Raw genomic sequence first — 25299 nt, 5'->3', positions numbered from 1 at the left:
AGCTGCTAGGAACTAGAGCTGGTGGAAAGTCAGAGGGTCCCCTCCCAGTTGTGAGTGATCCAGAGAACAGAACCCCACGTCCTGATTCAGACGTCACCTAGTTGCAGTGCACCAGCTGTCAGCTCTGCAGCTGGGCCCAAAGGGCTGGCTGTTGTTGGACTCCGCCCCCTGAACTCACAGAATAGTGAGGGAGTCATAGGGTTCATGCAGGAAAGAGGCAACAATGCAAAGCAGGGTACTCAGAGTGCCCAGTAAGGGGCCAGACAGTTGTGCTCTCTCGGGGGCAGGGCAGCTGCTCAGCTGGGTTGTGAGTAACTGCTTCTCTGAGATCTTTGCACCCAGCATCCTAGCAACCTAGGCAACCCCAGTTCCTCTTTCTGGCCTTTGGGTTCCCTTTAAGATGGTTCCCTGTGTAAATCTTAGCCCAGCCCCCCAGCACATTCAGCCAACTCTGGTATGCTCCAGCTGTTGTCCAGGGAGACCCCCTTCCATGAGACAGGGCTACTGTGACCAAGCTGGAGTGGAGAGTGTCAGGACCAGTGCATCCCCCAGCCCCACCATCCTCTGAATCCCCCTCAGTCCCCTCACCACAGAGTATTCCCTGAAGAAAGCAATGCACCAACCTATCTGCCCCAGACTGCTGTGTGTGGGAAGGTCTTTTGAGAAGCATCCCCAGGACCCATCACCAGAGTCAGCCTGACTCAATGGCAGCCTCTCCTGTGGCCTCCATGATGTGTTTTTAGGGAGAGTCAATCCCATCCCCTTAGCCTCTCCCTTACAGGAAATAAAGGCAGGAGGGCTTTATTAAATGTGGATGTCAGGAAATGGGTTACACAGCCCATAAATCCTGATTCATCTCTTAACGAATTAGTGCCTAGAAGCACAGATTTCCCTTCCAGGGCCTCAGACACCGCCAGAATCCGTGAGCCTCCTGCCTCAATCCCACTCTGCCTAGTAGTCCACTTCCCAGAGGCCCTAGGGCCCCACCCAGCCCCCTGGAAGTCCCACTCCCTTCTTCTGTTCTGGGTAGCCCTGCCCACAGGTGCTAGCCACGAGGACTGGCATCCCCAGGGGTACCACCACTCCTGGGGCCTGCAGAGGAGGGCTGCAAGATCACAGGGGTGGGGCGTGTGGTCATGGATGTAGATGGAGCCTGGAACTCAGAGTAAATTTCACTGAAAACAGGAAACCACGAAGCTGACGTGAGCTCACTTGTAAGCGTCTAGAGAAGCAGAGCTTAAGGGCCACGCAGGAGGAAGCTGGGGAGGAAGTGTGGTGGCTTTCTGCCCTGGGGCCCTCTCCTTTCTCTCCACAGCAGCAGCTAGGCCTGGGGTCTGGCAGCCAAATTCTTAGAAGTTGTTTCTACCATTAAGTCAGAAACTGAGGACGGGGCGAGGTCAGCCTCCTCGAAGGTCAGGACCCCTTTTTCTGAGCTGGGGGACAGAGTGTATGGACTCTGGAGACTTGTCCTTCAACCCTACAAGTAACCTAGCTCTGCCCTGAGCAGGCGTTACCCTACCCACCACTGCCCCATGGGCTCCTGAGATCTGAGAGAACATACCCTCTTTCTGTGGCACCTGGCAGTGAGTGCCCATAGCAACAGATGGAATAGAAGAGGGCACCCCACCCCCTACCCCAGAAACAAAGCAGGCCTCAGGGTTTTGGTGTTGTGGCCACTGGAGTTGTCAGTCCAGACTTGAGGCCAGAGCTCACCCTCTCCTCCAGGCCCCCAGGTCTCAAGCTAAGCCCCAGGCATAGCAGGATGTGCCCCCTATTGGCCATGCCCTTGGGCCTGGCAAAGAAGCTTGGAAGCAATGCTAGGCACCCTCTGTGGACCCATGGACTCTCTTCCATCCCCACTCCCACCTCCCCAGGTGACCATGCAAGCTTCTCTCTAACTACTAGACCCTCATCCGGGCCTGCTTAGGCCGGGGGCAGATGAATGCACAGGTGAAACCCTGCCCTCTGCTGAGCATGCCCAAGGCTCTGGCCCAGCTCAAACACACCCCTCCCCCTCAGACACCGCCTTCCCTGCCTCCACCCCAGTGTGTACATGAGACCCTCCACTCTCCACACATTTAAGCCCTTTAATTGAAATTTCCATACACATATATAGCAACAAGTCTGTCAGGAGACAGGAGTAAAGGGTTGAGAGCACAGTGGACACAGCCACTCCTCCCACCTGACAAGGTCACTCTGTGGTAAAGGCTCAGCGCACATTGAATGGAACTCCAGAGATTGGAGTTGTGGCCTCAGGTACCTCCGAATCAGTAGGAGTAGAAATTCAGCTCTTAACCCATTCATAGGGTCTTCCTGGTGCCCCTGTCATTTTTAATAGCATCCGCTCCCCCCTCTCAGAAGTGTCACAATTCAGACAGTGCATTACGTGGTCGCCTTCTCTACTGACCCAGCTGAGCAGTGGGAGTGGCGGCTGAGGAGGGCTGAAGAAGGCGGTTGTGTACTCCTCTTCAAGCAGCTCCCTCCCCCTGCCCCATGAGTGGTGGGTAGTGCAACCTCCAGCCTGGACTCAGTTGCCCAAAATTCCGGTTGGCTCACAGTGGCTACTGTACCCAAGTATGTACTTCTGGTTCTGGGGCTGCCTGTCAATGAATTCTGGGGACCAGAATGCAGGTAATGGGAGCCTTGATTTGTTCCACCTGTTGACAGTTCCTTGGAGAGGTTGCTGGTAGGCGTCGTTGGGGGAGGCTTCCATGTCAGGGGCCAGGGAGGCCCAGCCCAGAACCATAGTTACAAAGAGTGAATTTTAACAAATGAGCAGCCGCAGGCGAGATAAGGAAGTTGGGTCCACCGCAGTGGGGAGGAGTCTCTTCACATCCCATCCTGTGTCTCATGCCTGGGAGGGTGGCACTGGGGTGGCACTTGGAGGGGCTCTGTCCAGTGCCCATCTAGACCCATCTGTGCTGTTGGTCCCAAGTCGCAAGTCCCAGGGAAAGACTCTGTACACAGCTGGAAATCCTGAGACTCCTAGGTTGTGGATCATTTGGCATCTGTAGCTGGTGAATGTCACATCTCTGGAGTAGAATCCCAGCACCCCACCATCCTTGAGACAAGGGCCAAGCGATGCAGCCGCCTGCTCCATGCAGCATCCAGATAGGTTGAGGTTCTAGCCACCAGGGGTATCTCGGAGTCTTGGATCAAAGCAGAAGGGAAGAAACCAGAGCCAAGGCCACGGGGCTCACTCACAAGGCCGGCCTTGAGTCGAAAGCATCGGGCCCAGGCCCAGCCACAATTGCCAACTAACCCAGTTGGTCTAGATGACCTCAGAGTTTGGGGAGTCAGGGACAGGTTCTGCAAAAAAAAGGGGAAAGCAGAGTGAATGGAGGTCCCTTTGTCCCCCAAGATGTACACCTCCCACCCCCAGGAGAGAGAGGATGAAGTTGATACCCTGCAGGCCACAAGACCAGCAGGACCTTATAGACTGCAGTGCTGTGAGAGTTGGGGAGCACTTACCCAGGGATGGGAAGAAGACATCACCCGGGCCCTGTGGAGATAGAGGAGTGTTTGGCTCTGAGAGTAGGTGCCGCCCGGACTCAGAAGGCTGCCGTTGGGCCACATAGGACAAGGGAGGCCTGGGTTTGGTCTCCGGCATCCCCTGGGCAGGTGGAGAGACCTCGTAGCCAGGGTTTTCAATTCCTTGAATGTTGCCGCTAAAGAATCAGAACTGAAGGTCAGTTGTGCTGCCTGGGGTTTGCCTCTGGCCTCCCATCCCCACCCGCCACTTTGACCCTTTCCCCCACGTGCCTTCCCAAGCCTCAGTGGCCTTTCCCAGCAGGAAGGGAGGCTCCAGACTCGGGGGACAAGGCTGGGGGCTGCACACTCCCACCTGCCTCAACTGAAGGCATCAGGGCAGCTTCTGAACTGACCCTGTGGTCTGCCCCTCTGCCCTGGGCTCAGCCCAGAAGCCTGGGCTCAGAGGCACTTCTGGGACACCAGCTTCAGGAATCTAGGGACAAGTTTCTCTCTGGTCAGTAGAGTTAGTAGCATTAGGACTTAAGTTCCCATAGCTTGCCTTGAGCTAATGGGAGGGCATCTCTTCTCTTCCTGCTTGGGAGTGGGGCAACTTCTGAAGACCTCTCCTCTCTCAGATTCTAAGCCACCCCTAGCAGGACTTTCTTTGTCCTGTCTTGAAGACCATCCCTTTCAAACACCCAGAGGAGCTTTGGGATTGAGATTGCAGATACCAGGACCCAGTTCCTCAGTGTGGCTCCTTCCTGAGCATGCCCTCTGAGCCAGGCTCCATGCCAGCTTCCCGCCCAGAAAGTATAACACACACTCCCCCGTCCCTGCCCTATGTGACCTGCTACCTCACTCTTGACTTGGTCAGCCCCTGCTTCTGTGGCCTGCAGTCAGAGCTTTTTCCTTGAATTGCCCTGTGGAGAGGAGCCCCGACTCCAGGTGTGCTGGCCTGCTTTGCTTGTTTCAGTATCTCCAGCTCAGCTGTTTCCTATCCCACCTCTGTGGCTGATCACTGAGGCCCAAAGGTGGATATGTGCTACATCTAAGCAGCGTCAGAGCTCAGCCTGACTACGCTCTACCACTGAGGAGTGGTAGGGAGAACAGCCAATAGGCACAGATGTGTAGGCCACAGTGACAGGTGGCAGATGCGCTTCTAACCAGACATGCTAGGCGGCGAACAGGGACCCTGCTGCACAGAAATATCTCCTTCCTGACAGCTGGCCAGGGAGACCACATTTGTATTCTCAGTCCTTTGGTAGTGCAGCCAGTTACCATGAAGTTGAGAGAGGGAAAAGATCCTGCAGAAAGAGTGGGGGAGGAGAACAGACTGTCCTGGCTAAAAGCTACCCCTCTCCCTGTGCATTAACTCCAGCCACAGTTTGGGTATAGACCTTACCCTACAGTGCCACAGGCCCAGGGAGAGGCAGGGAGGGAGGACCTGCCAAGCTCAGAGTCTGGGTGGGGCACCTGTGGGGAATTTTCTCGGGAAGGTCTCCATGATTCTTACCTGTCCATTCGCACCAACTCCTGGGCACCTAAGACAAAGGGACAGAGAAACTGGTCACACCCCTGTCCATGCAGGCAGATGCCCCTCCAAGAACAGCAGCAAGCCCAGCCAGAGCCAAGGCCAGCCCTGGATCCCCCTGCTGTTCATTTCAGAGACCCAAATGGCCTGTTTATCCAAAGCCAAGGCTTTAATGAGCATCCCAGTTTGTCTAATGACAAAACTTTGCATTTTGCAAGTGTGTACACAGCAGGTGTCACATAAAGCAGCCACTGCATCCTCCTACAGCTTGACTTAGGTGGTATTATACCTTTGTGATCTAAGTGTCAATCAAAGGCCTTGCTCCTGAATCTGCTGTTTTCTGCTTGGACATTTGCCATGATTTACTGTGTACAGGTGTTTTAAGGTCAGTTCCTCATGTCACTTCCTCCACATTGCCAGCAGAGTGGCTCTAGAGGTGACAACTCCTAGAGGGAAACTTTGGGGGTCTGAGACCCTACCATTTCTCAGTCATTCCACATATTTTCTCCTCATTCCAGGTGCTGCAGCCCTGCCCTACTCTTGGGGCTCCCCACTCTTGGGGTTCCCCACTCCACAACCCAGATGCAGTGGCCCCAACTTCCTTCTTTGTTGCAGCTCCCCCATCTCCACAGATCCTTTTTGTTTCAAGAGCTTCAGTGCCCATTACAATGAGGAGGCATATGTGGGGGGCGGTACCACAACTGGACACAAGCAGGAAGTTGCACAAAATTTCCCAAGATCTCTGAGGTAGCAGAATCATTTACAGGCAGCTCCTGGGCCTATTTCCCAGGGGTGCCCTACATGACCTCAACCCACCCTCTCCACCACCCTCTGGAGGATTGCTGATCCCACTTTAGAGCTGGGGAAACCAAATCTGGGTAGGTTTCCACCCCCACTGTCATCTATTGCAAACCACTCTCCTCAGGGCTCCCAGCCTGGTGTCTGTCCTGAGTGTGGCTCATTTCTGAGCACGCCCTCCAGGCCAGGCTTGGTGCCAGTGTCCCGCCCGGAGTGAACCAACACATCTCCCCATCCACCACGTCCCCCTTTCCAGGCGGACTCCTGTCCCATGGCCAGATGCCTGGGATTCCCATGTGATTTCTGTCCCCTTGACTCCAGCAGTTGCTTCTCTAGAGTCTGAGATCAAGAAAAATAACCTAAACCTCTACTTCCTCTCCATTTTGCACTTGGTTTCTCTAGCATTGTCCCCCCTGGCATCTCACGTGTCTGACACTAAGAATCATATACCTCGTTTTCATTTTTTTTTTTTTTTGGAGGGGGGCTGGGGGACTGACCTCCAAACTATTTTTATTAGAAAATTAATGACATCTCTGTTACCACATGTATAAAATCTGAGAGTGAGGTGATAGAAAACGACTGCTTAGCACAGAAATGGGATTTGTTTGGAGGTTTGAAGGACATGTCAACAGCCAAGCTGCCCCCTGGATCTGCTTGTTCCCTCTGCCAGTCCAGCTCTTCAGCACCCAGGTCATCTGTCCCTTTCTGGTTCCTTCCTGAGGGAAGTCATCTTGCTGAAGGTGTCCCAGTGCATGGAGTAGGAAATACTCCCTGGGGCTCACCCCGGCTCCCTGTGTCCTCTGGGACAGCCCCGCAGTATCCTAGCCTGGGAATGTCCCCTCTCTGATTTTCCTTCCTCCAGCTGGGACTTGGGCAGGGCCTCGGCTCAGTCTCTGGGGACTCTGTGAGGAAGGCTGTGAGGCAACAAAAGCAGGAGCACAGGCCCCTAGCTCCCACACACCCGGCCCGTCACAGGGATTTGTTTGTTTTCCGGTTCCTGTTCCCTGATGAAGGCAGTGCTGTGGTCTGGAATGAGGGGACAGCAAATACCTAGGGCCCCTGTCTCCCGCTCCTCCCTTCCCCTCCACCATGGAAATGCTGAAGCACCGCAGCGCTTTCTCCCCCTGCTTGAATCCCTGGAATCCTCTTTCTGCCTCCTGCCCCACCTTCAACCTTGGGGGTATTTCTGTAGGCGGCTCCTGGTAGGTTTGGGGAGAGAAATAGGGACGTCCTGAGACAGGTGGCAATAGCCCCTGAATGACCAGCTGTGGCGTTCCAGGTTGGGCCCCCAACCAGGGTGTCAAGTTGCTAAGGGCCAGCAAAAGGAAATGGGGTGTGAGCCAGAGCAGCGCTTCCTCCATTACCTTCTGCGCCAGGCAGAGGGAAGAGGCCAGGGAGAAAATGCCAGTTCCAAGGGCAGGGAACTCCCCACCCTCCTGCCGCTGGAGGACTCAGACTGGCTGACGCTAGTAGGTGGGGTCAGAGGGAAGCCAAGGGGCATTGTCACCTGCAGAGGAGGGTGAGAAGGTGCTTGTCGCCATGACTTAAAGCCTGGGTTTCACCACTTACTAGTTGGGTGACTTAAGTCAGTTACTTAACCTCTCTGTGCTTCAGTTTGTTTTGCTGTAAAATGAGGATAATGTTAGGACCGACGTCTTGGAGTTGTTATGAGGAATAAGTGAGAGAATATATGTAACAGGCTGGGCTTGGTGCCTGGCACAGCAGCCCTACCACTTAGGGGATGTTGACTAAGGCACTCAGCCTGGTGAGCATTTGAATATAACCCATCTGTGGTGGATTATATTCTCTGGCAAGACTGTGAGTTGGAAGCTCCGAATTTGGGTCCCAGCTCTGTCCCTTACTAAGTTATATTGCTATCTAACTTAGTTACATATAACTTACTAAGTTATATTGCTATATTAGGTTAATTTTTTAATCCCAGTGATTTTAGGTTTCTCATTTAAAAAAGGAAAGAGTTGCACTAAGTTATCTCTAAGACCCCTCTCAGCTCTGGTCATCGAGGGTCATTTTTGTCTTCATGATCACTACACTAGTGACCGCACAAGTCTGTCTACATGGTCCAGACGGTAAAGCAGGTTCCCTAAGCATTTTCAGATGGCAGCATTTTTATGAGCCAGTTTGAGCTACTCCATATGATCATTCATTCATTTAGCAAGTATTAATTGAAGGCACCTACAACTGCCTGGGGTTGGCGAGCACTCAGGCCCTGTGGCCATTGCCATTAGCTGTGCTCCATTGAGTCCAGCTCCTGGCAGGGACTGCAGCAGCTCCCATCTATGGAACCCCAAGTAACTGTGCTCCCCCTCACTTTTGCTAATCTCAGGGGCTGAGTTGGAGGCTGGGGCAGGTACTCAGATGCCCGGTCATCCCAGACAGGCAAGGATACTCACGGCGGTTAGAGGCCACCTGCCTTTGCTTGTAGACCAGGAGCAGGATGAGGGGAAGGCAGAGGATCCCCACGATGCAGGCCCCCGTGGCCACGGCTGCAGCTGTGATATCTGAAAGGGCAGAGAGGCAGCCAAGATCAGGCCCCATTCCCATTGCTCCTCTTTATGGGAAACTGAGGTCTGGAGAGGGAACACCAGAGAACAGGGTGCAACCCACCTTACCCAGACCTCACAGCCAGACCCTCAGTGACCTGCAGAGGCAAAAGCAGGTCTGGGGACCTGCTTTTCAAAGAGCTCCTCATGCCTACTCCCTCAGTGGGTCCAACACAGGGAAATGAGGTCAAGGGCTTACAACTCAGGCAGGTGGAGGGAATAGAGAAGGATCTTTTTCCTGGCCCATGGGGGAAAACTCAACCACCCTGGGCCACAGGTTGTGCCCTTAAGAGTTCCCATGCCACAGAATTCAAGGTCAATAGGAGCCCAAGTGATAAATAAAAATTTGGAAACAGAAGTGATGACTATCCAATTTTGTGAGCATAATTAGTGCCTCTGAATTGTATATTTCAAAATAGTCAAAATGGAAAATGTTATGTATATTTTGCCGCAGGAAAATATAAATGAATATAAAGGCCAAACTCATCAGGCTGGACTCTGAAAGCCCCACCTCTTGCTGTGACACAAGTCATGGGGAAAACCCAGGACAAGAACTAGAAAAATGTGAATCTTTGGCATTTTTAAATTTTGAACTTTCTAGATTACAAAAGAAATATGTCTAAGTTAAAATATATCTATATGCAATTGTTTCCACTCCAAAGAGAATCACTATACAGTGACCCTGTGCAGAGTCTGGAAAGGTTCCCTGCACATACAGCACATGTGGGAGTTGCTGGTCCCATGGGCATGACTTGGGCATCTCTGTGCTGGCACCGAGCTCTACCTCATTCTGCCCATGACTTTATCATCTGGCTCACCCACGATTTATTGTAATAGTCTGTTGGCAGACACATAGGTTGCTTCAATTTTTTGACATAACTAATAACATAGCAGTGAACTCCTCTGTCCACATCTTAGCTCACTCGGGCACGCACATCTACATAAATCCCTAGCAGTAAAATACTGGGCCATAGAGTGTGTGCATTTTCTTTTAGACTGTTGCTAAAATCGCCCTCCAAAAAGATTGTGCTGCTTCGGGTTCCCACCAACAGCAGGAGAAACTTGATTTATTTTAGTCCATCTGCTGACTCCAGAAGTTTAGCTGGGAACAGACGTGCCCGCAGAACCACAGCCAGAGTAAAGCACATTTCCTTCCCAATTTTAGCTCTTCCCTTGGCCAAAAGATGAGCAGGGATACCTTGTCACAGTGTCAATTGGACTCCAGGGAGCTTTGGGAAAGTGGATGTGCTGAGTGCTGCCTTTGCCCTAGTCGCTTAGGAATGAAGGCTGTTTCTATCTCATTGTATTGCTAAACAGACCCTGTGGTGTAAACAAGCTTTCAAAGGTTTGCTCACACCGCAGAAAAGAACAAACTGTTTTCAGGCACTTTAGAAGTACCACCAGTACAGGAACAGTTGCTGTGCTAATTACAAAGCAGGTTCAGCTCCACATTAGAGCAGGTTCACCACAGATCTTAGAGAGGCTGCATTTTGAGGTGGAATAGTGAAAGCAAAGATATGTATAATTCAGACAGTTGAGTATTTCCAAGTCCTGCCACGGGTTTATTTTTGTGGGCACTATCTGAGAACCTGGTGGCACGGAGCACTTTTGTAGTCATCAAAGCAGGTCTCCTCAGGACTGGTTCTAAGCACTTGGTGCAAATAAGCAGAGCTCAGTAAGCTCCGCTCCCTGCAGGGCTTGGGAGACTTGCCCCACCCCCACACTCCACCCAGGTGCTGCCAGTTCCCAGGCAAAGATTCCCCCTCTGCAGCCCCTCTAGGAGATCAGGACTTTGCTTTTTCTACAACCTTAGCTGAAAGTAGAAGCTGGGAGAAGGGGCAGGGTTTGGGGACAGCTCTATGGGCTCAAGTGCCCTCTGAAACCTTGGGCTCTTCAGCACAGTCCACCCTGGCCATAGCTCCCAACTCCTCCCTGTACTTGTTGGCCAGTACCTGGGAGTGGGAGGGGTCCTGCTTGGTAGCCATCGAGAGTCAGGCTCCTCCTGGGAAGATGATCAGACACCAGCAGAGAAGGCTGCCAGGCCAGCACCGAGGATGGTGCCAGGCCCTTACACAACAGGGCAGGGTGGGAGGGACTCCAGCTATTCAGTGGGTCTTTGTCCAGGGCCTGCCAGGTACCCCATGGCTACATGCGGAGGAGGGTGTTTGTGCTTCCTGGTTCCCTAGGAACGATGAAAGCAGCCTGAGGTGGAGGGAGGTGGGGAGGGTGGCAGGATGGGTGGAGAGGTACTTCTTGGGAAAAGAGTTACCTAGCCCCTTCTCCAGGCTCAGTGAAAAACCACAGCCCCTCAGTAATTTAGGGCTCTTTGAACACCTCAGACTTCTTCTCTCCCTCTCCCCTGTCATCACCTCCCCCCACAGGCAGACTGGGGCTTTCAGGTGATCTTAGATGAGCTATCCTCATATTTCCCAAAGATAACATAGGAGACTGGGTGCAGTTTGAGAAGGAAAATAAAACTCAAGGAACTGTTTGGGTGGAAGCATAGCTAAGTAGTCAAGTACTACATAGGTAAGTGGCAGTGGAGGGCAGCACCCAGAAACCAGCCCTTAGTGGGACCCACTGAGCACATAGGTCCCACAGCAGATGCTTCCAAATTATTTAGAAAACATGTGTCCACTGCTGCCATCTATTTGCCATCTTGCCTTGGCACAGGGGAATGAATGAGTTGACTAGGGAAGCCATTCTAGCTTCTGAGTTAGAAGTAATAATGGCCAAGATTTGCCTAGCACTTGCTGTGTGCCGAGCATGGTACTTAGTGCTTTGCATGTACAGTTGTGTATTGCTTAATGGCATTCCAGCCAATCATGGACACATATGGGACAGTCCCAATTGGCCATGACAGAGAGCCTAGGTATGTGATCCATTACACCCAAATCATCCAGGTTGGTGCAGTTATACTCTGTGATGGTCACACAATGACTAAATCACCCAACAATGTGTTTCTAGAACATAGCTCCCTTGTTAAAAGACACAGGGCTGTATACTTCATTTTCACCTCACAACCTGAAACGTCAGTACGGTTATAATCGTCTCCATTCTACAGGTGAGAAAATGAAGACACAGAGGATTAGCAACTTGAGTGGTTTCAATGTCTGTGCTTATAGCCACTTCATCACACAGCATTTCACTTGAATGGACTTAAGTTGAAACCATGGCCTACACAGTAGTTAATTTTTTTAATTAGTTGCCAACATTTTAAAATTGAGAGAGTATGTCAAATCTAGACTTGTGCCTTTGCTTGAAAATTGAGTGACTGGCAATTGACATGCAGCGGTTGAACCTGGCCATACTGACTGCAGCTGGGTGCTCCCTGCGGTCCCCACCCCTCCCTACTATCTTATTCCTCAGCTCCCAGCCCAGGGGCATTTGAGTTTTTGACCCCTATTCAGCCCTTTAGATAGCTCTGAGTGCCTCCCTGGGAGTAGGAAAGGGATAGGCTAGTTCCCATTTCTCATACACATGTGGTGCCCAGATAATGGAAATATATTCCAACGCCCCTACAAAAGTATAGCCTGATTTCTCCTCATCTGGGACCACAACCACCTTAGTTCCAAGACTCCTCTAGAGCTGTAGTCTCCAGGACAGAGAATTTAGGAGATCAGAAGAGGACTCCAGAGGTCACTGAACTCATCCCCATGCTCTCAACAGGTGGGACAAAAACAAACATGTTCCTTAGGCCCTCAGGAAGCCAGCTCATGGTGGCAACAGCTCAGAGAAGCAAGCACCAGAGTGAGGTTGCACAGACCCACAAATAGGAGAGGAAGGAAAGTGTCATAACTGAGAGCAGAGTTTACTGGCACAGGAAGGCTGACCCACTCTTGACAGTGAAGTTTACCAGCCTCTTACCCGTGGCCTCTTACCAGCCAGATACCTGGGATTCCCAGGTGATTTCTGTTCCTTTAATTCCAGCAGCAACTTCTCTATAGTCTAGATCAAGAAAAATAACCCAAATCTCTACTCCTTCTCCTTTGTGCCCCTGGTTTCTCTAGCATCCCTGTCCCCTCTGGCATCTCTCACGTCTGAACTTTATTCATTTCAGAAAGACTGGGCGGACAGAGGCAGCTCAGGGTTCAGGCAGAGTTTGCACATGAGAAGCAGGTGCTCTGGCATTGCCTCTGGGCTCTGGGTCTGAGAGATGGGGAGCAAGAGCCTTCATCTGCCTGGATATTGGTTTTGCCATCTGTAGAGTGGGGGCAGTGATGGAGGAGGCTGTTTCTAAGTGACTTGCAGATCTGTGGGAGCTTCAAGGAAGAAGTAGGACTTGGGGGTGTTGCTCAGAGTGGAAGAGGCCATGGGGAAGTGAACACTCGTGAGCCCTGGCAGTGAGTGCACACTGTTTTGTACGCAGGCACTGTATGTGCACAGTTGTGACACTGCCAGATGGGAAGGAAGGGGGCTCTGAGGCCTCACTCTGCCCTTTCGGGGAGCTGCCCCAGTGGAGGAAGTGAGGATGGCAGTGGCTTGATGGCAGGGTAACATGAGAGCTCTGTGGTGTACAGGGAGGGGGGCTTTATTTAACTGAAGACTTTCTTACTTCCATGTGGGTCTGGCTCAGACTGAAATGTGTTCTAAATGTAGTTGGAGAGAAAGTCACTGCAGCCCTTGATTTGGGGTTTGCTGGGGTTATAGTTTCGCTGTTCTCATTCTAGGCTTTGGGCTTAGTGCATGTCCTCTTGGAGGGCAGGAAGGAGGGTGGCACTTCTGTTTCTCTGGGGCCTGGGTAGGAGCTGGTTCTCACTGGATGCCCCAGGAATTCTGACACATAGAAGAATGTGGAAGCTAACACCCTCTCTTCTCAGAAGAGGGGGCTGTCCCAGACACCTCCCTTTCCTTGCTTTCCTCAGGCTGCTGGGCAGTCTCCCCTGAGCTCCGAGAGCCCAAGTGTCCCCTCAGAGCAACACCTCCACCCTTGTAGTGCACATCTCTGGGTAAATACCAGGGAACTGAGTGCCACCCACTGTACTGCCCACCCAGTCTACTCTCCTGAGCTAGAAGGTGAAGTGAGCAAAATCCCAGCTGAGCTGTTCTGTCAGCCATGTGAATTTGGATAACTTATGTCACCACCTCCAATTCCACGTATGTAAGGTAAAGATGGTGACGCCTCCTTCAGAGGGTGCTCAGAGTCCACAGGGCTACCAACACTTGAAAGGATTTAGCCTAGTGCCTGGCACACAGTAGGCACTCTAGGGCCTCTCCCTCCCCCAAGCACAGAACAAGGACTTTGAAGTAGCTGGATCCATGCCAAGAGGAGCCCCTGGCCTCCCAACCTTCCTGTGAGGCAGCAGGCAGGTGGGCAGGAGCAGACCCACTAAAAACAAGCTCAGCAGGCTCTGGCTGCCAGCAGCCATCATGGAGCACTTGCACTGTCTGGAAGTCACTGCCTGGACACAGGACACAGGGAGTCAGGAGCCAGCCCCCTCTGCTGAGGGCCTAGAAGGAGAGTGAGCCACTGGGGGCTGCAGTCCAGTGGCTCGAGGGAAGGAGAGAAGAGAAGGCAGCAGAGAAGAGAAGGAATAGGGATATCTGTGGTATCTGTGTTCTTGGGGCAGTGAGGTCAGAGATCAGATTGTGGGGTCTAGGTCCAGAATGAGGACAGACAGAATAGCGAACCCAGAAGGGACAAGAGGATGGTCCCTTACTTTCACTGTCTCTGGGGGAGGGTGGGTGTGCGATGCACTTGGATGATGCTTCTTTGCCTGTAGGAACAAAAGAGAGGGCTTGTTAGATGGCTGTCAGGCCCAGGAGGCCAGGCTTGTCCAGGCCACATGCCCCTCTCCTGTCACAGATACACTTGTCAGTGTCCACTTGGCAGCGTTGGCCCAGCTGGAACCTGCACACTTGTGCACACACATACACACACCCCTGCCAGTTCTCAGGCCATGCCCAGGGTATGTGTATGCCTGCTGGCACCCACACCTCCTACTCCAATACTCCTTGCTCTCTGATCCGGACACCCTTCCTTAGAGTGTTCACCAGCTCACACCCAGGTCACCTAGCACTGCCATGGTATTGTTGTAAGTAGTTACGCTCTCACATTTAAAAGTCCCCCCATCACAAATAGCCTCCGTCACGCCTAGCCGACCAGAGACTTAAACCCAGCTCCATACTCCTCCCCGTCTCACATATGCTCCCTGGAGCACCACCCAGATAGCAGCACAATGTGAGACACCACATCCCATCATCACCCGGTCCTCTCCTCTTACCCTCCCACGCAGGCCCACACACCTTCCTCACAGTGATACCATCCCAGGTAGCCCTCACCTGGCTGTACCCGCAGCTCTATGGCACCGTGGACCCTCTGCTCTGAGTGGTGGTGCCTGAGCTCCACCACCAAGCAGCAGTAGAGACCACTGTCCATCAGGGTCAGGTTGTGCATGATGATGGAGAAGTTGCCATGGTGGTCAGAGACTGACTCCAGCCCATGGTGCTGGGCCAAGACCTGGCTGCTGCTGCCACTCCGGTGGGCTTCGTGGTGCACATGAAGGTCCTGGAAGGTGAGGTTGCGGATGGGCCAGCGCACTGAGCAGATCTGCATCTCGCCCCGTGAGGTGCGGTACCACGTCTTGTAGTACATCACGTCTTGTGCTTTGACCATGGGGCCCAAGAGTCTGCAGGTGAGAGTGACGTTCTGCCCCTCGGGACACACGTACAAGGAATATGGTGTGGCGACCTTGAAGGCAGCCACCAGACCTGCCCAGAGAGATGATGAGAGCCCGTCACATGGCTGAGCCAGCAGCACCACAGGTGCCCCCAGAGTGAGGAAGAGCCTCAGCCTGGGGCTCCAAAAATGTAGGTTGCCTTCAGCCATTCCCCAGCTACAGGCCTGGGCAAGTCAGCCAAGCACCCCAGCCTCAGCTTCTTCATTAGTTCAGGAAGCCAACTCCATCTCAGGCTGAATGGGAGGAGCTTACCCAGCTTACCCAGCGCCTGGCGCTGCCGGCCTCCATGCCCAGTGCTGTAGGGGTGGGAGGGTAGAGGCAGGATGGGAGCAGAAATGTTATTTGGGAACAGTAGCTCTTTGTTCTAGGTTCTGTAACACCTTTTGGCCCTTCCCACTCCTGGAGCTGAGCTCTGCCTTCCCACCTCATCCTGAACACTAATGGAAGGCCTGGGGGGCCAAGACCTCTCACTTGGAGACTGAGCGTGTGTCCTGCTCCCCAGGCACCTCACCTAGCTGGGCAGGCAAGGCCTGCCTTGGTGATAAAGCCCCACAAAGCACAGACCAGCACCCGCCTTTAGAACACTGGGGGACATAGCTTTCCTGGGGACAGTTGGGTGACTTCTTAAAGGAGGGAAGACTTCTTGAAGTCTATCAAGACTTCTTTAGGTCTTGATGGGCAGACGGGATTCCAGCAAGTAGACAGAGTGAGCTGGGCCAGGTGGTAGGGAAGCAGGAAAACCCAAGGTGTCTGAGGGACAGAGACCCAGCCTTAGAAATACTTTCTACTTCATTTTGCTTTCAATAAGCAAATGAAGCCATCTGCTGCTCCTTTTTGCCCTCCCCCAAGCCCTAAGTATATAACTGTGTTGATGAAAGTACTGGCTTTTGAAAGCAGACTCCTAGGGCTGGAGTCTTAGGTGCTTTATCAAGCTGTATGTGCCTCAATTTCCTCACATGTGCAATAAGGAAAATATTAGCTGCAATAATAGTGAATGAAAGGACACAGTGAGGTAAAGATAAGAATGGAGTAAGATGTGAGCTCAAATGCCCTCTGCAGACATATGAAGAATAGCTGTGAGCATCAGGCATCGTGCTACTTTAATTGGCATCTCAGCAGTTGTTGTCAGGCAGGCAGACAGAGAAGGAGAGTTTGAAAATATGTACAGAATCCAAACGGGTATGTCCTTTTCATTTCCAATACCTGAACCCAGGTAATGCCTCTTCTTCTTCCAGACTGGCCTTCCCTACATTTAAAGTCTGGGACCTACCACCAGAGCTGAGAGCCTTTCCCAGTCAGGAGGGAGGCAGCCTGATACAGTTTTGGAATTAGACCAGACTGCATTGGAGTCCAATAGCTGTGAGTCACTTGCCTGTGAGCCTCAGACTCCTCACTATAAAACAGAAATGCCAATGTCTACCTGGCAGACTTGAGGCAAGAAACATTTCCTAGGAGTAAAAAACGTTTTGCACAATAGAATGGAGACACCAGCTTCAAAGTATTTCCCACTAAGGTGTGAATGACTGATAACAGCTTGTGATCCAGTCTTGGAGCACCTGCATATTTAAAACAGTGTGGGAGGCAGCCAAGCCATGGCCCTAAAGAATGTCTACAAGGGTAGAGTTTTAGGACCCAGAAGGAAAGAAAGACACACCAGTCTCCCACTCATTCAGCCACGTGTGAGAGGGAGATAGGTCTGGGAGCCCAGATTTTTGGAAAGTCATTCCTAAAGTGAGCAAAGATTTCAAAACTTGCTTGGGAAGATGTAGGTCTTCATGCAGAAACAGAGGCCCCAGTAAGAGAAAGTAATTTGCCTGAAGTTCTGGAGGATATGAACTCAGAACCTGGACTATGGGAGTTTCAAGTAAATCAGGATAGATACAGATCTAGAAGTAGTAGAAATAGCATGTAATGCATGCTATGCTGAGTACCTTAGAAACATTTTTAACAACTCTATAAAGTAGCTGTTATTTTAATTCCTGTTTCACTGGTACGGAAACTGAGGTATTAAGTAACTCAATGAAGATCACACAGTAAATAAGGGCTAGAATTAAATTCCAGCACATAGATAATCTTATGACAAAAGTTCTGAAACTGACGGCCCGCAGGCCACTTCCAGCCTTCAGACATGTTTTATTTGACCCTTAAAGTACTTTTTAAAAATTTGAGATTGACATTTAAAAATAAGGAATTTGATATGAAAATTCGGACTTCTAGTTTCGCGTTGAAAGTCAGATTAACACTAAACTAACTCCTAAAAGGCAATAGCGATTACAGGAGAGTAGCGGCCTTCTCTTTAGAAGATGTATTAGTGTTCCAGTTTGCCACAGGCCCCACCACTCCTCAACAGCCTCTAAATTCTTCACTCTCTTGCCATATTTGCTTGGCCCTGTGCCAGCTCCCACCAGCACCCCTCCCAGCTGGTGTCCTATTTTCCATTTTTTCGTTGTCATCTCAAGCCCACCCCAAAGCTGAACCGAGGCTTAGAATCTAGTCCAGATGTAGCAGTATTTGCGTGAGCACGCGCCTTGAGGGTTATAGAGAGGACTGGCTCAGTAGAGACCTGGGCCACAGGTCTGGGATGGTAGAGAGGAACAGGCAGAGTCGAGATGGGGGCAGAGGCAAGAAGTGGAGCACAAAGCTGAGTGGGGGGAGGGTAGGACTGCAAAGTAGACTGGTGTGGGTGAGGTGGGGTAGAGATGTGGACAAGATGGGGCCCACTTGTGGGTGAGGTAGGGCAGAGTGAGAAGAAGCAGCTGCGCCACCGGTAGGGAAGCAGGCCCAGCATCCTCAGGGTCCAAGCAATTGTGTCAATGATCACAGAATTTCCCAAACAACAGTGGGGACCAGATTTTCAGCCCCAGAAGCAATTTACATGAAAACTCACAGAGAGAACTGGGGTTCAGACATAGGGGTAGGGAGCATTACTCAATCCCTATAACCCTACACACCCTAGAACAACTTCTTCCCCTTTTCGAGAAAGGAGAAACTGTCCTTGAATTCAAGTTTGGGGGGCAGGGAGTGTGCCGCTTCAGCAAAAGGCCAAGATAGGATTGGGCCAAGGGTCCACCAGGTTTTGTCCTTGGTGGGGAGAGAAAACATCCTGGTTATTGTGTCTGAGGCTCCAGCCAGGACAAGGCCCACTGCAATCTGTGCTTGGGAGGACACTCAAGGGCATGGCATTGGAGAAAAGAGTGGAGACCCCATGCCGCCCGCAACTGCGCACGCGCACGTGTGTTATCAGGGGATATATATAGCCCAGCTGGAATTATAATTATTTGGCAGGAGGATGTTGCTTATTGTCAGAAGCAGATCCTTTTGGACACCTGGGGCATTGTCGGAGACGGGAGAATGGGAGGGGAGGAAGGCCCTGGCTCCAGGGTGGCCGCGAGCATGTGAGACAGGAAAATGCCCCCAGCTCTGGGCCTGAGCCTGTGCCCAGGCGGGATCCATCCAGTCATTGTGCTGCGCTCTGACCACTGGGTAAGGAACAGAAGCACCTAGAGGAAGAATGCTGTGAACCCGGGAAAGTCCAGGTCTCAGGATTAAAGCCCTGGCCCAGGCAGGCAGACCCCTGGGCCCCAGTTCCTGCTTAGCCACGCCTTTGCTGTGTTCCCTGGGGTGCATTCCGTCTTTCTCTTGGCTGCCTTTCTTCATCCTCTCTTGAGAAACTCCCCACATTCCTAAGCCCTCTTTAGCTCTGAAACCTGTGGTAAGAGCACAGGGCTATCTTTCCTCAGGGAAGAGGAAGGGCATAGGAAATGAGCCACAAGGGTGATCACAGGTGTCCGTGACACTTGAATGTTAGGGTTTGCTGAGTAATTTAGCATTTAATTCTCATAACACCCCCTGGTTGTTTATTTTTGTCTCCATCTTAAAGATAACAGGCTCAGGGAAGTAAAACAACTTGCCCAAGACAACACAGCCCTCCGTGACTAACCTGAAACCCACAGCTTGGGCAGGCAACCCTGCAGGCAGGAAGGGACTCCCACCCTGCCCCGGGCGGAGCTGACACCTTACCCTCCAGCCACGAGAACTGAACTGGAATTGACTCTGCTCTCCATGCAGCCATCCTTGTTCTGCCTCAGACCCAAATTAAAACATCATTTTTTCATTCCTCAAATATTTACCGAGGTTCTATCATGAGTCAGCCTAAGGCAGAGAGGCCTCGGGGGTGCAGAGTTGCATAAGGACTCTTTGCTCAGAATTTAGTCCTATTTCTGCGGCCTTCTCTCTGTGGGACCTGTGGCCACAGGTGGACTCGGCCTTTTGTCAGACACTTCTGTTTCGGTGCAGGAAGTAAACCTCTTGCTTGGGCTCATCTCCAGAGCATCTTTCATCACCTTCACCTCTGTCCACCCAATAGGCGCCTGGTGAAACCCTGGAGCTCCAAAACCCTGTGGGTGTGGACTAGATGGATGGGTGTGGGTGTGGACAGGCCTGTGTATTTTCCCTGACAAGGCCTGAACTTAGCCCACTGTTGCCTAGGAAACACTCTAGCCTTTGGAGACGGGTCCCTGATGATTAGTCAGGCCTGGGAAGCCCCACCCAAATATCTCCAGCTGCTCCAAGTAGTAAATAGTTACTGGTCGCCTGCTATTGCCAGCCTTGTGCAAGGTGCAAAGGATCAGATCCTTGTCCTCGGAGGAAGCCACAAGCAGATGTGGCACTGGCCTCTAGCTCCCTGCCAGGTGTAGAAAAGGTGTAGGGAAGGGCTAGTCTCAGTAGTTATCAAGATGCAGAGCACAAAGGGAAACAGAGGCAAGGCCCAATCTGGACTAAATGTGCCAGCCCTGAGCTCCAGGAAGTCGGCCTGGGGCAAGGACTGAAGGCTCCACGCTGGCAGGTCCGCCTGTGGGGCTCTGGCTATCTAGGACAAAGGGTGTCTCAGATGTGTTTATTGATACCTGCCCCCGCAGGAAGTGTCCATTCACATCAGGCCAAGGAGACCGGGAAGGGGAAGCCAGTCTCTATTGGAGGAAGCCACACTTCCAGCACCTTGGGAAAGCATCCATGCATCCGGGGCTGGTGGCTGTTGGCCAGCGCACATCCCTGGGGAGGCATGGGTGGCTATCCAGTGGCCCTGTTGGTGGACACTTGCCACAATTACTCCCTCCATCCCTGAGGATGACAGTATGCAGCCCAGTAGCAGCCCTTGAGATCCTGTGCTGTGTAGACTTCCTAAGGCTCAGTCTTTTCATGCCCTGACCTCAGGGCAGGAATCTCAGTGGCAGTAGTAGCGAAGGGCAGTTAATCTGCACTGGACATCATTCTAATCACTTTTACGTGGATTCACTAATCTTCCCTCCCTCCCCCCAACAGATGAAGAAAGAGAAGCACAGAGCAGTTATCCCACAGTCTCACAAGTGGTAAAAATGGTAGTGTCAGGATTTAAACCCAGCTAGTCTGGCCCTGGAGATCTGGGGCGACTGTCTACCTTCTAGACAGGAGAGATAGCCAGGGATTGATTGGAGGCTCCACCTTCTTGCTGCAGATAAACAGGGGACCTGACCAAAGAGGACCCGGTTTGCCTGGGCTGCAAGCTCCTTTTCCCTCTCCTGAGCTTACTGGGATGGTTAACTGGCCCCAGTACAAGAGAGGACCCAGCTGGTGCCTCTGCCTTTATTTGGACATAAGCTCTGGCTAGGGAAAGCAACAGAGGTTGGGAGAACTGGGGGCTGGAAGAAGACCAAAGGGGCCTTGAGCCTGTTCTGGCATCTTAGGATGGGAACACTATCCCATCTCCTTTCCACTGGGAGAACTGAACTTGAACTATCCCCTGCCCCAGCTAACACTAGGGAGGTAACTTCTGTAGTGATAAAGAGGCATTCACAGCATTCATAGTTTTACTTTTTGTTTTACATCACTATAGAACATTCAGTCACATAGAGAAAAGGTTATTACTTTTTTAGTTCTCTTTCAGTTCTGATTATATCAAAGAGAAAGCTCCATTTTGATAGCAGTATATCTTTAACATGTCTTCTATCATTTGCTAACCTCTTTTTTTTTTTTTTTTGCAAGGGACAGCATCTTTCAGGCTCAGAGCCTTCCCCGGGCTACAGTTTCCAACCAGAATTTAATACCCTTATTTGGTTTTCCTGTCACGTGCTTTTATGATTTTGTTCTATTTATTGACATTGATATGGGCTTTCCATTTATGACAGTGATATAAAGATTCCTTTTAGAACATATTTACTTAAGAAAGAGTAGATTTAAAGGAAAGTGTAAGTACCTATGATCATAGGTAGATACTACAGAGTTCCCAAAGGTAATGAGCATGTGACCGAAGCTGGGGACACACTGCTGTGGGGCTAATATCCAGAAAAAAGTGATCAGCGCTGCTGAGACCGTGTCTCCCAGCCTGTCTGTGGCTCAGATTAAGGGGGAGCAGAGTCAAGACTTGACCCCAGGTCTCCAAAGAGAATATGATCCTAGATATGAAGGTTCGAGGAACTGGACTTCACTAGTGAATTGCTGAGGGACATGATGGTGGCCGTTGTCCTCTCTGGATGATCAGCCAAAGTAAACAGGCTGAGTATTGAGATCAGTTCCAGGAAGATCCCACTGAGTCGGGCAAATGCAGGGCTGGACTTGCTTTGAAGTTGTAAAATCCCTATGTCTGGGGGACTTTAGGAGAATCCACAGGGGCCTCCTGGGACATTGCAGAGTATGGCATTGTAAGTGCCCATAGGTGTTACAGGGGGGCGGCCCCGTCTGTGCATCCTTCAGACTGACCTTCAGGATCTTTAGGAGTCCAGTCCCAATGAAACCAGCCAGTGACTCCATGTGCCCTGGGCACTCTGTAGGCAGCAAGGAATGGAACTGAGGCGGAGAACCAATGCACGTTGCCTCCAAATGCAAGAGACAGCAAAATATGTATGGCCCAGCAATAACCAGGTGCCAGGCACTGTGTTAAGTGCATTGGGTCTTCACAGCAGCCCTCTGAGGGGAGTGCTGTGATCACCCTCATTTTAGAGATGAGGAAACTCATTCTGGAATACTGAGTAACTTACCCAAATTCTCAAAGCAGTAAATGGTCATCTGAGAATTTTAACCCAAGTCTGACTTGGCTCCTATGGCAGAATTCTCAGGTAAAGGGGCAGTAAAGGGCAACCAATTCCAGATCCCTCGCTTCCCCATTTCCAAGCTTTAGGCATGCCCATACTGCTACTGAGGGGGTCCCCAGGGGTCACCAGAAGCCACGTTGCCAATCCCTGGTTCAGTCTCCCCTGGTCAGGTCAGACTGCTCCTGGGTGGACCTCCAGCTTGGGACCTCAAACTTGGTATTCAGGGCTTAGTCAATGCTGGCTTAAGGGGTCACTGCCAGTAGGCCAGATGGGCACCAGGGAACCCTTCTTCCTTTCTTCTTTCCCTCAGTCTGCTTGGGCCTAAGACCCCATATGCTGTATGTGCATGGGGGTGGCCTCTTTCAGCTTCACAGCAAGGTACCTCCCCACTGGGCCCAGGGTGATTAGGCCCCAGCAGGGCCCCAGCTTTGCTTGGGAAATTAGAACAGTTAGCCCAGCTCCGAAAGAAGCTCCCCATTATTGGTGGCCCCTGGCATTGCCTGTCTCATGCCCATGGGCTGGCCTCAAGGTTGTTTCTCCCCACCCCCACCCCCATCCCAGGGCCTCCAGGCGGTGGGTCGTGGATTTCCTAAGAGTTGACCATTGCTGCGTCAGAGCCTTGCACCACTGGGTTGCTCAACAACGTTGTTTACCATAAAGGGCTAGGTGGGGTCTACCCTTCGGAGCCCCAGTGTGCCTCCATGTTGGGTACTCCTGTGTTAGCCTATGAGGACGTAGTAAGGACAGTAACTGATAGGAGTCCTAGGAATGCCTAGAGGGGAAGGTCTGCTGGGTCCCAGCTTCCTGGGTGCCCCCAGGCCATCTCAGCCTAAGTCAGGTCTAGGAAAGGGGTATCTTCAACTTTTCTGGGGCTCTTGAATATGATATTCTCCACCACCAGTCTCCTGGTGCTGGCCCAACCCCAAGAGCTAGAGGATAGGCCTATACAGCCACTTCCATGCTACCTTCAGAGACATAAAGGCTTTGACCTTGAGCAGCCCTGCGCAGGGCAGCCCCACCCCGCCCCACAGCAGGCCAGTGAGCAGGTCTTTCCAACTCACAGATCCTCCTGAGCATGCCTATAACCAGACCTCCCATCTGTTATCTGCTATGTTGTGCACTGTACTAAGTAGTAGAATGAATACTCATTAGCATGCCCATTTTAAGAATATTGAGAAGATTCATCTGCATACCCAGAGTAATTCAAAGCTAAGAGAATGCTGCTGAATCCTTTTAGTGTAAAGCTGCTCAGTTATCTCCCTGAGTAGGGCCCAGGAAGAGATGACCCTTTGGCATATCAAGTTGTTCGAGGAACCAAGACCTCTGGAGGTGAAGGCTTCTGGACACATAGACAATATGGAGTGATGCCCACGTAACCTGTCCTTGGGAGGACACTCAAGGGCTTGGTCTAGGTCTCTCTCCTACCTGCTACTCCACAAACTTGAGCTCTATTCCCTAATTGTCTAGAAATCAGTTTCCCAAATTGGGGCTGCTGAGCAGAAAACAGGAAGGGCCTCTAGGATTACTTGGGGAGGATGGGAAGCCAGGTTGTCTGTGGTGGGCAGGTGCTAGCCGGCCTTCCTGCCTACCACCATCCCCTGCTGCTTCTAGAAGCCTACCCTGTCATGAGCCGTGGCTTTGGTGCCCAGACTGCCCCCTGCACTCTTCCTAGATGATGTTCTTGGCTTTTGTCCTGGAGACTATTGAGGCTAGGCCTGGGGTAGTTCTGTCTGTGGGATATGGACTCTCTTCCCCTTATCAGAGGCCCAAACCAGTCTCCAAGTGCTGAGATAGCATGTCACAAGCAGGCCCCAATTGCTCCTGGGGTGTTTTCCAGGTTCTGTCAGCCTCCTCCCCTCCCTCTTATATTATCCCCCCCTGTGCTGCTTCTGATCCTCCTTCTGGGTCCCCGTGCTAAAGCTCCCACCTCCTTCCTGCCTGCTCTAGCTCCCTGCATGACTTATACTTTCTCTGGGCCCACACTTTCCCCATAAAGTTAGTTCCACAGGGTGCCTGTCAGCCCTCTCTTCCCTTAAGGTCCAGACTCTGGTCAGGCCAGAACCAGCAACCTCAGTTCCCACCCTCAGGAGCCCCAGGATACTACCTGGAGTTGTGATGAAGGGGCACCTTCTTATATAAGGTCTTTGTGTTTGGGCTGAGAAAAGTGAGGCAAAGAGATGCCAAAAGTTGTCTAAGGACACAGAAGGGGCTCGTGGCAGACTGGGGAAGTGTCCCACATCCTCCCAGTGCCTCCATACCCTCCCTGAGCTATAACTTCACTAAGATGCCAAGAATCAGCTCACATCAGACCCTCAGGGTGGGGAGAAAGGCCGATGCTGCCCCTCTCTGATGGTGGATCAGTTACCACACTGACCAGTGCGCCTCCCAAGGCGAGTGTCAAAAGAGGCAGGAGGGTCAGGGAATTGCCACAGGTGTCATAAGCCAGTGGCATCCATTAGGACACATTGAGGTACCCTCTCCCCCCCCGTAGTCTTTCTCCTGTTCTAACTTCTCAAGAAGTTATTTGATTCTGGGCTTCCTAAACTAGGAAGGGTTGAACAGGCAACTGCTTGGGCAGCTGTCAGAGAATACAACCATGTTCATCAACCAGCCGGGACTCTTGGCAGAGAACCTGCTGTCTCACTGCCACAGGGCAGGCATCATAGCATGCTGAGGGGCACCCCGATCCTGCCCCTGCCGGTGAGCTCCTTAAACCTGCCTACCTAGCCCTCGGAGAACTCTTCCCTGGCGTATAACTTCCCACTGACCTTACCTCGGGAGGCAACCAGGAAGAAAGCAAGTAGTGCAGGTCCCCAACTCCGACCACCAGCCTCCGGGACCGGGGGGACACCCATGTCGCTGTCACTGTAGGGCAAAGCAGAAAGGGCTTCAGGGGCAGCCCAGCCAGCGCGGGCCACCAGCGGTGTGTGCAGGAAAATGCGAAATGGGCGGGACGCCGCGCCTCTGGCTGGGAAAGCTCCCAGCAAGTGAGTGCGAGTTGAGAGAAAGCAACTTGCCTAACAGAGCTGCGCCAGAGTCCCACAGCGCCCCTGGGGGGCCTTAGAAGCACTGCCTCTTGAGGGGCGGCATGAGCAACTTCCTGGAGTGTTTTTTCACTGCACCCCAGTACTCCGGTGACCCCCAGAGGGGAGAGTAGCCACCCTGTGCCCTAAAGAGTCAGCTCCACTTCA

General features: G+C 52.0%; 2 protein-coding genes across 7 annotated transcripts in view; one reads left to right on the top strand and one right to left on the bottom strand.

Annotated features, from left to right (window-relative positions):
* CDH23 (cadherin related 23) overlaps positions 1-25299 on the top strand; it is a 381721-nt gene that overhangs the window by 319563 nt on the left and 36859 nt on the right. The gene's annotated exons all lie outside the window — the stretch shown is intronic.
* Positions 1972-25096, bottom strand: VSIR (V-set immunoregulatory receptor). The gene is made up of 7 exons (XM_037497360.2): positions 24882-25096; positions 14644-15072; positions 14022-14078; positions 8212-8319; positions 4985-5012; positions 3472-3668; positions 1972-3309 (listed from the first exon to the last, which is right to left on the bottom strand). The coding sequence occupies exons 1-7, from the start codon at positions 24961-24963 to the stop codon at positions 3272-3274; spliced, it is 939 nt and encodes a 312-aa protein (XP_037353257.1). The 5' UTR covers positions 24964-25096; the 3' UTR covers positions 1972-3271.

The sequence above is a fragment of the Talpa occidentalis genome, unplaced genomic scaffold, assembly GCF_014898055.3.
Source record: "Talpa occidentalis isolate TD23 unplaced genomic scaffold, MPIMG_talOcc4v2.1 talOcc4.8, whole genome shotgun sequence".
In the NCBI taxonomy this organism is placed as follows: Eukaryota; Metazoa; Chordata; class Mammalia; order Eulipotyphla; family Talpidae; genus Talpa; species Talpa occidentalis.
The sequence above is the reverse complement of the archived record's forward strand: the minus strand, read 5'-3'. Positions and strand labels throughout refer to the sequence as shown.

Excerpts from the sequence above, each read along its gene's own strand:
- VSIR (XM_037497360.2), bottom strand. The coding sequence starts at position 24,963 with ATGGGTGTCCCCCCGGTCCCGGAGGCTGGTGGTCGGAGTTGGGGACCT. Across the intron at positions 15,073-24,881 it reads CTTCCTGGTTGCCTCCCGAG|GTCTGGTGGCTGCCTTCAAG; the intron begins GTAAGGTCAGTG and ends CTCTCTGGGCAG. Across the intron at positions 3,669-4,984 it reads GAGTTGGTGCGAATGGACAG|CGGCAACATTCAAGGAATTG; the intron begins GTAAGAATCATG and ends CTGATTCTTTAG.